At 38.2% G+C, this 12,718-nt stretch overlaps 1 protein-coding gene and 1 non-coding gene across 3 annotated transcripts; one reads left to right on the forward strand and one right to left on the reverse strand.

Annotated features, from left to right (window-relative positions):
• Positions 1 to 732: 732 nt before the first annotated feature.
• On the forward strand, positions 733 to 838 carry LOC121978937. Its single transcript, XR_006111256.1, has one exon. It is a non-coding gene; the product is annotated as a small nucleolar RNA R71 (small nucleolar RNA).
• Positions 839 to 6,801: 5,963 nt separating this feature from the next.
• On the reverse strand, positions 6,802 to 10,380 carry LOC121975011 (RNA polymerase II subunit 5-mediating protein homolog). 2 transcript variants are annotated; one of them, XM_042526355.1, is made up of 4 exons: positions 10,100 to 10,378; positions 9,933 to 9,992; positions 9,676 to 9,843; positions 6,802 to 7,033 (listed from the first exon to the last, which is right to left on the reverse strand). In XM_042526355.1, the coding sequence occupies exons 1-4, from the start codon at positions 10,301 to 10,303 to the stop codon at positions 6,926 to 6,928; spliced, it is 540 nt and encodes a 179-aa protein (XP_042382289.1). In that variant the 5' UTR covers positions 10,304 to 10,378; the 3' UTR covers positions 6,802 to 6,925. The 2 variants fall into 2 exon arrangements, with proteins under 2 accessions (XP_042382289.1, XP_042382290.1); XM_042526356.1 differs by lacking the exon at positions 6,802 to 7,033 and adding an exon at positions 7,107 to 7,271 and having other exon boundaries at positions 10,100 to 10,380.
• Between the last annotated feature and the right edge of the window lie 2,338 nt (positions 10,381 to 12,718).

Genomic DNA, 12,718 nt, shown 5'->3' on the forward strand with positions numbered 1-12,718 from the left:
AGTTGGGAAATTTGACTATCCTGGATCCTTTGATGCTTATCAGAATTATCCATTCTTTGAATGAGCTTTGCTATATCTTGCTTCATTTCATTCTGACTTGAGACAATTTCTTCAAGCATCTTTTCAACATTTGACTTTGGTAAGCCTTGAGAAGATAGATGTTGAAAATTTTGTTGCCCAGCTTGAAAATTTGGTCTTGCCCCCATAGATGGTCCTTGATCTTGATTATTTCTGTAAGAAAAATTTGGATGACTCTTCCATCCAGGGTTATAAGTATTTGAGTATGGGTTGTTCTGCCTTTGATTGTAACTCATGATTGCATCACATTGTTCAAGTTGATTGATTTGTGCAGTGATAGCTCCCAATGGACATGAGTCATTTGAATGCTCTGAACTCCCACATACTTCACAAGATGTACTAATAGCATTGACCATATTAGCACTAGTCCCCATATTTTCAAATTTCTTTGTAAGAGCGTCCAATTTTGCAGACAAAAGAGTGACTGCATCTACATCAAACTTCCCTGATGCTTTAATTGTTGGGTTTACAGAGGAATAGCCACCACTTCTTTCATTTGCCCATTGATGATGATTTTGTGCTACACTTTCAATGATTTCTTTGGCTTCATCTAAGCTTTTGTTCATAAGTGCCCCTCCAGCAGCTGAATCAAGGGACACTTTGGTATGATAATTGATACCATTGTAAAAAGTGTGCAACACTAACCATCTTTCCAACCCATGATGTGGGCATTGTCTGAGCATACTATTATATCTATCCCATGCTTCAAAAAGAGATTCTGAGTCAGTTTGCTTGAAGCTCGCAATTAAATTCCTCATATGAGCTGTTTTTCTTGGTGGATAGAACTTATCAAGAAACTGTTGCTCACACTGCTCCCAAGTGGTGATGCTATTAGGGGCTAAAGAATTCAGCCATGGCTTTGCCCTATCTCTTAGAGAAAACCCAAATAATAATAATCTAACTGCATCTGAAGGAACTCCATTCATTTTCATGGTCCCACATATTTCATAAAAGACCTCTAAGTGTTGATTGGGGTCTTCATGAGGTCCTCCACCAAATTGGTTCGGCTGCACCATAGATATGATTGCGGGTTTGATCTCAAAGTTGTTAGCTTCCACTGAAGGTCTTGAAATACTAGATCGAAAACCTCTTGCATAGGGTGCTGCATAATCCTTAAGTGGTCTATTTGCCATGTTCAAATGTTCCTGTTCTTCAATTTGCCTTTGCAGAATTCTTCTTTTATGGAAGGTTCTATCAATCTCAGGGTCAAAAGGAAAGAATTCCCCTGCAAAGTTAGATCTTCACATACACAAGAACAAGATAGCAAATGACAATTCAAAAAAAAGAAAAATAAAAGAATAAAAAATGCAGAATTGAATTTGTACAAAAAGAACTAACAAGAAGTGAAAGTTATACAAGAAGGTAAAAACAGAAATCTAATGATTAGTTACAACTATGCAATATGAAAGGAAAACAAATGTTATGTTTAGTCTAACTCAATTGATAATTCCTAATGTTATAGCGCAGTCCCCGGCAACGGCGGCAAAAACTTGTTCGCTCTCCGCAAGTGTACGGAAATGTCGCAAGTAATATAAAAGATTATCGTAGCCACAGGGACTGGAATAAGCACTAGAAATGTCTCAATGCGAATTAGCCAAACAACTATCCAATCGTTTCAAAAGCAAAGTAAGGTAAACAAATCTAATCTTAAAGATCAACAAACAAGAGTTTAGTGTTTTGGGTTATGATAAAGGGAGATTCTAGGAGTTTCGGTTTCTTTGTAGGATTTCTCGAATGTAAATGGTTCACCAATTCTTATCCCTCAATTGCCAAACATGTAGAAAGTTGTCGGTTCTCTCTTGCAATAGACAACCGGCTAAGGACTGAGAAATGTATCTAAATAGGATTAATTAGACATGAACCTATGTTGTCCTTACACAGAAGTGCACCTATTACTATGCCTTCCTCGGATATCAACGTAGAAGCCCACGACTTATCAATCTATCAAGATACAAGAAACTAATCACAAAATCCATCCTACTCTCTTGAATATTCCTATTTCCTCTTCAAGATTGTCTCTCAAACGTCCTTACACGGGCTTGCACCTGTCACGTGGATCCCTCGGATGATCGAGTGAGAGTTTATCTTTACAAAGTCCATAAGAAATTCAAACAATTAATCAAGAATGAGAATTAAGCACGAATCATCTTTAATCGTTCAAGATCTAATTGATACAAGCAAGATAATGTCATTGAAACAAGAGAATGGCAAATCCATAAGAGATTACATCAATCCATCATACAAATACTCCCTTCATCCTAGAATACAAGATCTAGTCCATGAATCGAGGAAGAAAACCCGAAGAAATAGAGAATACAAGCATTCCTTAAATCCCCAATCCAAGAAACCAAGAAAAGGGGGAAAGAGAAAACTTATCTACGAAGAAACTTCGTCTTCGGATCCAATCCTCGCTCCGGAGCCGGAATCGCCAAGAACTCCCCTTGAATCGCCAAGAAATCCTCCCAAGAATGGGAGGAAACCACCAAATCTTGCCTTCTCCCAAAGGGGGAGAGATCCCCTTTCAATTCATGAAGGAGGGTTTAAATAGAGGAGGGAATCGGGCGCCACACGGCCCCGTGACACGGCCGTGTGAGATTCACACGGCCATGTCCAGTTCCTTCTCTGCCAAAACTGTACGGTCGTGTGGTTCACACGGCCACAGCCTGCTTAGTCTCTGGAAATGCTAAACGGCCGTGTGGTGCACACGGCCACAGCCTGCTTAGTCTCTGGAAACCTCACACGGCCGTGTAGATCCACACGGCCATGTAAGGCTTAAGCTCTGGTTGGCTTCAAATCTTGACACGGCCGTGTGAAGTTCACACGGCCATGTCATTCTCCACTTCTGTTGGTGCCAAACTCCACACGGCCCGAGCTCCATACCAGTGCAGGGCCGTGTGAGGTACACGGCCCGGTGCTTTCTCCCTTTGTTTCCTCCAATGCTTGCCCAAGGATGTAGATTCTTCACCAAATCGACTCCTGTGTACAGAAAATGCACAAAAAGCAGATCTCCAAACCAAAAGAGTAAATATGCTAAAAGGAAAGCTGGAAGTATAAAAATGCATAGATCAAGCATGCTCAAAGTATGTAAATGTGCGTAAAAACATGCATAAAAGAGTATATAATCTACGCACATCAGATATGCGCTTGTCATTTATATGACCTAAGCGACAGTGCCAGAGGTAGGTTTGGTTCATGTCATTTGACTTGAACCTCTTGGTATTTATGTTATAGATAGGGCTCTCAAGGTCTAGAATATAGAGTCCGTTCATCAGAGGTGCACTACAATAAAACATATCGTTTAAATAGACGGAACAACATTTGTTCTTTATTGTAAACGAAAATCCTTTATTGTCTAAACAAGAAACTGAAATTATGTTCTTAGTCAAGGCAGGCACATAACAACAATCATCTAATTCTAGTACAAGCCCAGAGGGTAGAGATAGATAGTAAGTTCCTACAGCAATAGCAGCAACCCGTGCTCCATTGCCTACTCGTAGGTCTACCTCACCCTTCGTCAATGCCCTGCTATTTCTCAGCGCTTGTACATTAGTACAAATGTGCGAAGCACATCCGGTATCTAATACCCACGATGAAGAAATAGAGAGGTTGACTTCTATAACATGTATACCTGAAGTAGAAATCTTATTTCTCTTCTTCTTAAGATCTTCCAGGTATTCTTTGGAGTTCCTCTTCCAGTGCCTTGCTTGTCCTTGATATAGGTGACAAAGATGTTCAACCATATCGTAAGCGCCCATCAACTCATGTTGCTTCTGAAGCTCAGAGTTCATGGTCGCGAGCATAAGACAGGACACATCTAATGCGTCATCTTGATGCTTCTTGTAAGCATCTCGGTCTGCTCGCGTGGCAGTGGCAGGAGGAGCCTCCGGAATGGGCTGCTCCAGAACGTACAGTTTACGTTCTTGGGTGAGAACTATTCTCAGGTTCCTGTACCAGTCCAGGAAATTTGCTCTGTTGAACTTGTCCTTCTTAAGGACAGAACGCAGAGAGAAGTTGTTCGTGTTTGACGTCATGGAAATTGTACAATAGAAATAAATGCAGAAATAAATATCATATTCTTTTAAATCATTTAATTAGGTCTTCAACTAAATGATGCTCTCACTGAATTCTATAATTCATGTGGGACAAGATCCACATCATACTAACCCTTGAGTTAGCTTTGGCTAATACGCCCAAGACTTAGTATGATCGGTAGGTAACGATTACCAATTACATCTCTATGCAACTCTTGTTTATAGGATCAAGATCCGCATTGATATTAAAACTCGAGTTAGCTTTGGCTAATACGCCCGAGAATTAATATAAACGTGATTTTGTCCTACCTTTCCAACCGTTGGAAGAATGCCTATGGTTGTACTCGATCCAACCGAGTAAACTAGGAATACTCAATCTAATTGAGTTTGTACTCGCTCATGCGTTGATAAGCGGGACCAAGATTGTCCCTCCGTACCCTACCAAGATAATATGTGTTGCTCTACTTTGGCAGATTCAACAACACATGTGATCGAGGTAGTGATAGGTATCACGGCACGGTAGGCATTAGAGTTGACGTGATTTAGATCTAATCTAAACGTCGATGTTGTATCATATACTTGATATAGATCTAATCTAATCGATAGGGTGTATCTTGTACACGATGTAGATCTAATCTAATCGTAAGGGTACATCTTGTGCACGATGTAGATCTAATCTAATCGTAAGGGTGCATCTTGTGCACGATTTAGATCTAATCTTAATCGTTAGACACTAATTAATTACTTAATTAAACATGCATCACATACACAAGTAATTAACTAAATTTTGTGATTATGTCATGGCCCTACTACGATATTCTCAGGCCAATGAGAAGATCGGATGGTCAACCTAAGGTCAACAGCTTCTCAAGCTCCTTCCTTTGACCACCTCATGTTGCTCGCGCCCTCCTCGTAACTCCGTCTCGAGTGGACCTTCCACCGCTTCCAAATTTACATTACAATTTTGAAACTCAAGTTACATTCGAGTCTAAATCTAATTTACAACTAGAATATAAATAGGGAGGCACGACGCGCAGGTCGCGTATCAAATACAGCACACACAAACACATGACGGCACGCAGGCCGTATTATAAATTACAACACAAATCCAATCATATTGGGTCTTTTTGGGCCATGACTATCACAAAAATAATATATAATTCAAAATTATATATTTTCATAATTTTCTGTAATTTTTTCATAATTTTTACAATTTTTATGAGTAAAATTTTTTCGACAGTCCCGATTAGCGATTTCGGGCGCAATCGCGGAGGAAATCCCCTTGCGGGGTTAGGGCAGTACCCCTACCCGCGATCTAACCATCGCGAGTTGCTCCTAAGCAATCCAACAGTGCCTTAGCCCGCTGTACCAAAAATGTTTTGGGTCGAAACATTGCCGTTACGGAAAAATTTTCTCGGTAGTCGAAGCCTACAAGTGTCTAAACACTTGTGCTTCGCTTCTACGAGAAAAATACCCTTTAAAACTATAAAAATCATGAAATTATATAAATTCACTGAATGTTTATTTTTCATAAAAACCAAAATAAACTCGTACACGCCTTCGCACGTGGCTCTGATACCATTGTTGGGTTTTCGGGCCGCGAAAACCGTTTTTTCGCGTCGCGGAAACCCCGAAACTCCCTAGCCAACGGATCCGTGCAAAGAAAAAACTTCAAAAAATTAGGAGTACGAGTTTACCTAGATCTACACTTAGATCTACATGGAGAAAAATCTTATACCTTCGATGCGTGCCCTTCGCGAGTCCCGCTTGTCCAAAGAGATGTTGGATCTCTAGTTGTCAAAGTAGACAACTCTATAGAAGTATCCACACGAACAAGATGTGTTCTCTAACACACAAGGATGGAGAAGAGAACACCACAAGTGTGCTAGTACTTCTTGATGCTCTCGGATGGGATTGGAAGAAGAAGAAAGGAAAAGAAGAGAACACACTCCTCTAAAATCTCTATGTGACTTTCACTAACCTTTCTTCTTGGATTAGATTCACTCTCCTTTCTTCTCCCTTGCTTGAAACCCACGACCAAGAGAAGAGAAGGAGCAAAAAGAGAGCTTGAGGAAGAAGATGATGTGAATGTGAGTGAATGAAAAATTCATTCTCATTCAAAACCAAAAAGGTAACCCCCATTCTCATTAAATATGGCCATTAAAGAGAATATATTTGTAACCCCCATGAGGTGGCACACTTTGATGATGTGGCTCATCATCATTAGTCCTCCTAATGCCAAATCACTAATGATGTGGCAAATAGTCACACTACAACAAAAACCCTCATAGACATCGATTTTCCACCGCTGTCTATTACATTTTCGACCGATGTCTATGAAGGCGATGTAAAAGGTCAGTCATTTTAGACATCGGGTTATAACCGGTGTAATATCACTTAACGACATCGGATGTAAAACCGATGTAATATTAGATGTTAATAACACCAGTTTTGGCAGCGGTATACGACCGATGTAATATTAGTTAATGACACCGATTTTGTAACAGTGGAAAACCGATGTAATATCAGTATTTTTTAACGACACAAATTCGATTTCCAAAATAGTGAAAAACTGACAGTATCCAAGAAAATACACAAATATTCACAAATTACACAAATATTCTTCATTCAACAATATCCATAAAATACACAAATATTCACAAATTACATAAATATTCTTCTTACAACAGTATCCATAAAATACACAAACATTCTTTTTTTATCAAAAGCTAATAGATATTGTACACATCAAGGTAGAACATCGTGAGTCAAAAATCAAGTTGAGGCTACATTAAATTATGAGAATTAGAATCTGTTCAACTGCTATACTGCTTCATTCTTCTTGCGCCTTTCATTTCCCTAATCTCACCACTTTTCACCTTCAAATGCCTAGTTTTCTGAGTTAAAACATCCACTGTTCTAATCTGTCAAACAAAAGTATCATTTGGTCTACTTAACTATAGCAAAGAACCAAAACAGAAGAATTATACATGCTGCAGAAGTAAATTTGAAATTTGAATTATTGAGACAAACTTAGAAATTTCAGATCTATATTACTCAACCTGATAGATTGAGGAAAATAAATTCACAGCCATAGAATATTGATTGAGATGGTTAAATAGAAAAGTATTTCTGGACTTTTATGCATTCACCATATGCTCACTGAAATTACCAAATAAATAAATATAAGATAACAGAATGACTAGTCATGCTTTATGGCCCAAAATGTTAAGCAGATAATAAAGAACAAAAACAATGTAATAAAGATGGAGTATTTAGATGTGTGTAAGGTTGCTATTAGAAATAAAACAAAGCATGTTATTCTTAGCAAATAAATAACTGTAATCCCACCAGATAATAGAATGTCAGAAACACACATAAAGGTAGCACAAATATGTTCAAGGATGACCAAAAGATTTTAGTCAGATGAGTACAATCAAATAGAATTAAATGTGTGAAAGGTAGATAGAGGATATAGGAAATTAACATAATAAATAGAGGAAAAATGACCAATAAATTACTAATGATATAATCTTATTTCGAGCCAGCTAAAATCCATGTAGATGACCATAAATAGTTGGGAGATAGGCCTTGATTGTTATTTGAAGTGCTATGAACCACTATAGGCTAATGAAAGAAAGAAGAATGTATTCAATGGTGTGTCAATTTAAGTACCAAGTGTCATCAAGGAAAGATAAATTAATGATGACAAATATTTGTTTTAGAATTTTTTTTAGAGGACTGAGAGTGAGAAACATTGAGTAAGGTACATAGAGTAATAGACAGTAACATGAAACTCATGGCAGGAGATATTACTTTCCTTCAAATAACACATCACTCATATCTCATAATATAACAAAAATTAAGGCATATGCAATATTTCATCCACTATCATTCATCATTGAAATCATGCAGGCCCCTCTATTGGCAATGCTTGAAAGTACATTCTATTGAGGCAGGAAAACGAGGAATAAAAACAAAGGCAAAGGGTAAGTTATAGTGGGATATGATAAATACAAGAACATATAATGTCACTCTTCCACAAAGAATTTACTGAAAAAAAACAATATCATCTCTGCAGGATAGGAAATTGTAAATTCAGCCTGTAGCAAGATAGGAAAATTCACTTTTCTCAAGACCAAACACAAGCTCTGGCCGTTCTACAAACAGTAGCTTAAATAACAGATTTGTCAGTGCTTCCCCTTCAATTAGGAGGCAAGCAACCATCAAGGAAAGTGAAGGTTTGATAAAGAATTCAGTAAAGTAGGGAGCAACAATATACAAAGGGCGTAGTATGTTGCAAAAACAGAAGACGCTGATCAACTATAGGCACAACCCTAGTACTAAAGAAGACGTGCCATCTGAGATCAACATAACATTTTCTGGCTAAATTCACAAACCTTTCTTTGATACTAACAAAGATTGTGCATCCAATATTATTTGATGTGTGAAAGGAATGGCAAAAGTTTTCAGTTAAACGGTCAAGGTTACAAAGTATACTAACTGTTGAGATAAATTTGATGCTACATCCTGCCAATTAACAAGGCCTCACTAGTTCTTAAAGATAGACTAACAATTACACATGAGTTGGATTATGGGTTATCAGGATCCAAATGGCTTCTGACCCTAATACATGGAATGAGATCCACTTTCTACCAGAATAATTCCATCGATATCACCTATAGCCGTTGTTGGTCCATGTGACAAGGGCATTATAAAATGCATGCACATGACCCCACTTGTAGCTACTCACCAACATAAAGCCTATAACGAAGCAGATAAACTAAGATATTTTATTGATAGATATTTATTTATTTACACACTGAAATATTAAAAGATATCAAAATTTGATATAGCTGCGATTTAGCTTAAAGAGAACTACCAGCTTGGATCTAGTTAAGGTAGATAAAAAAGGTTGCTAAAGCCATTTTTTTAATTGAAAAAATTCAACATTAATTTTTGATCTCAGATTGAAGCTAATTATAAGATTTATAAACAATCTCGAGAATGATTTTGCTGGTATTAACACAGCTCATTCATTACCAGCCCTAATGATAAGTCCTCTTGATTATGAGCATTATTTTTCTTTCTCAGAAACCCTATGTAAAAGATAAATAATGAGCATGAATCTTAGCTATATTAGCAGTTGCCATACAAAAAACAATAATCTACAAGTTATGAGAAAATGTTGTATCGCCCCTTATACTATATTGAATATGTATCACTACAGATACAGTTTATCATTCATGAATATAGCATATGTAGATATTCAACTGAGTGTTCTTATCATAAAGATGTTAGTGGTAGTCGGTAGAGAATAGAGCCATCAATGAGAGGTTAAATATTTTGTGCTGAACAAGAAGAACTATCACCAGTAGCTTTGGAAAAATCCTCAATAAAGAAAATGAAGTGAGAAACAGATAGGCAATAACCAGCAATATTAGCATGTTTATTTTGTAAACACCTCTACCCTATTGTGTAATGCTTAGAAGCAAACCCCAATCACACAAACAACAATTATCATTGGATTGATAGTGGAGTAAACTCATTATGTCGAAGCACTTACAATAGCCTCTTCCGCTGTGGAATTGAAGAACTTAGCCTCGGCCTCAAGATCCAACATCGTCTCCTTCAAAGCCTCAACCTGGGCTTCCATTGCCTTGCCCCTCCTATGCAAAATATCCATAGTCTGCTTCGCAGTTCTCTCTGCATAATATCCATCTCCTAATAATACCTAAGTCCATGAAATCATTCCCCGTGCCAAAAAGATTCAATCGTGCTAGAAACAAACAGTATTCTCAATGAAATGAGCAATTTTTATACCAGAAACTCGTTGGTATGGATAAGGCGGCCAGGGAAGAAAGTCGCACCTCCAAAAGGAACCTATCAGATTTTACAAGGGAGACAATGATAGGAGTTGGAATTTTAGTAGGGAGAGAGGGGGGTTTAGATAGTAGGAAAAGAAGGAAAGGTAAGCGAATTTCTCTTGCCATGATTTCGTGAGAGAGCTCATCTGGAAGGGAGCGAACAAGGGATATAAGGGCGGAATTCTCGGAGACGAAGCCCTGGAGACGCCGGAACTCGCTACGGCGTTGGACGACAGCTCCCTCCACCCGCTGTGCGGCCTTCCGCGCCTCCTCGGGGGAGAAAAGGGATCTGAGGGGGGTGATCATTCCCTTTACGCCATCGCCCATGGAAGACAGGAACGGATTGAGAAGGATCGAGAAGATTGTACAAGGGTTTCCCGTAGGGCGCTGGGTATACAATGGACGGTATATAGTGGACTGCTCAATATAGGTTTAAGTTTGGGGGAAAGTGAAGTGTTGTAAATTTTGATTAAGTATAGGTGGGAAAATTAAATTATTTTATTTTGGTTCATTAACACTGGGTTTTAGAAACCGCTGTTAAAACCGATGTCTATTAACGAAAAAAAAGGCGCTCATAGACATCGGCTAAAAAACCGATGTCTATGAGCGAAAATCTGCGCTCATAGACACCGGTTTTTAAAAAAATCGGTGTAAAATACTCAAAGACATCGGTTTTTGCTTAAAACCGTTGTTGTTCCACCGATGTCTATGAGAGTTTTTCTTGTAGTGTCAAGTCAAACTTGACTCTTCCTCTTCCTCTCAAGTCAAGTCAAACTTGACTTAATCTCTCTCATGGTTGATCTAATCCAACCATTTAATTCAAGCCAATTTAATATAATGAATCCAATTCATTTAATTAAATTGATTCAATGAGTCATAATCTAAATTAGACTCATTGAACACATGAATCAACTTGAGTCCAACTCAATTAGCCCAATTAGGATTACTCTTAATCCAATTTGATTCATCACATGAATCTAATCCTCTTGGTTCATCATATGAACCTAATCTCCATCCACTTGTTCTTTGTGTGTGACCCAATAGGTTCTTATAACGTTGACAATGCCCCTAAACGTATTTAGGACCATAAGTAATGAGCGGTATCTAGCAATACATCATTAATACCCAAGTTACAAGAATATTGAGATCCAACATCACCTTGTGACTACTAATTGTGACTCCTCACAATATATGACAAGTGTCCTTCTATCCTAGACATCTAGATTGATTAATGTGAGGCATAGATCGTGTCATCCTCTGATCAATCTAAATCCTGAACTCCAAATAGACTCACTAAATCAAATGAGCTCAATATCTCATATTGACTCATTAGGGCATGGCCATGCACTTCGTGGTCTCACTCTATCAAGAATACCGATGTCTCTCCGGTCAAATAGGAGGGATAGATCACATCTACATCACTCACATCCCTCCACATAATTTGTTACATACCCAGTAATCGCCTTTATAGTCCACCCAGTTACGGGTGACGTTTGACGAAACTAATGTACATAACTCCTTATGTAGGGAACCATGGTGACTTCAGGTCTAAGGACTAGTAGTCATACTAATAGCCACATGAGAAAGTATATGACACTCATATAACAATCCATGATACTTTCTCATGGCGGGTCATTCAGTATACATTCTCTAATGTATACACATGTATCAACTTGATATCTCTATATCCATGACTTGTGAGATCAAGTCATCGAGTTGACCTACATGCTAGTCTTATTGCATTAACATTGTCCCTGAATGTTAATACTCGACTAGGAATGATTCAGAGTAGTGTTCCTTATATCATCTCACTATCGATTCAACCAATCGATTGATATAGGTAAGAACCTTCTACTCAAGGACGTTATTATACTTAGTTTATTTGGCACCAATACAAGTATAATAATCAAAAACCAAATGCCTTTATTTATATAGAATATGATACAACAAGTCCATAATACAATCATCAAATGATTGGCTCTAGGGCTCTAGCTAACAACAACAATCATCAAATGATTGGCTCTAGAGCTCTAACTAACAGGAACGCCCTATGCTATGCATCCTGGTTCTACCAAGATGTACCAAGATTTAAAGGAACGCTTCTGGTGGTTTTGAATGAAGAGAGACATTGCAAGATATGTCAGCACCTGCCTAACTTGTCAACGGGTTAAAGCAAAATATCAGAGACCGGGCGAAGTTCTGCAACCTATCTAGATCCCAGAGTGGAAGTGGGAGGATATATCTATGGACTTCATAGTAGGACTACCCAGAACTACAAAAGGATTCAATGCTATCTGAGTAATAGTGGACAGATTGACCAAGTCTGCTCATTTTCTAGCTATAAGAATATCCTACTCTATCAAGCAGCTAGCGCAAATGTATGTTAAAGAGATTATCAGATTGCATGGAGTTTCCAAAACTATAATTTCTGATAGAGATGGTCGCTTTACTTCACACTTCTGGGAGTGTGTTCAGAGAGCTCTTGGCACTAAGCTACGGTTTAGCATAGTATTTCATCCTCAAACTGATGGGCAAACAAAACGAGTAAATCAAGTTTTGGAGGATATGCTACGGTCTTGTGCCTTAGATTTCAAAGGGAGTTGGTGTCGATACCTATGCTTAGCAGAATTCGCATATAATAATAGTTATCAAGCTACTATCGGAATGACAACCTATGAGGCTCTATATGGGAGGAGATGTGGATCCCTTATCTGTTGGTATGAAGGTGGTGAAAAGAAGGAA

This window comes from Zingiber officinale, chromosome 4B (genome assembly GCF_018446385.1).
Source record: "Zingiber officinale cultivar Zhangliang chromosome 4B, Zo_v1.1, whole genome shotgun sequence".
NCBI classification, from domain to species: domain Eukaryota; kingdom Viridiplantae; phylum Streptophyta; class Magnoliopsida; order Zingiberales; family Zingiberaceae; genus Zingiber; species Zingiber officinale.

Coding starts and splice junctions, on each gene's coding strand:
- LOC121975011 (XM_042526355.1), bottom strand. CDS start 10,303: ATGGGCGATGGCGTAAAGGGAATGATCACCCCCCTCAGATCCCTTTTC. Junction 9,993..10,099: donor AGCTCTCTCACGAAATCATG/GCAAGAGAAATT, acceptor AAAATCTGATAG/GTTCCTTTTGGAGGTGCGAC. Junction 9,844..9,932: donor TCCATACCAACGAGTTTCTG/GTATAAAAATTG, acceptor TCATGGACTTAG/GTATTATTAGGAGATGGATA.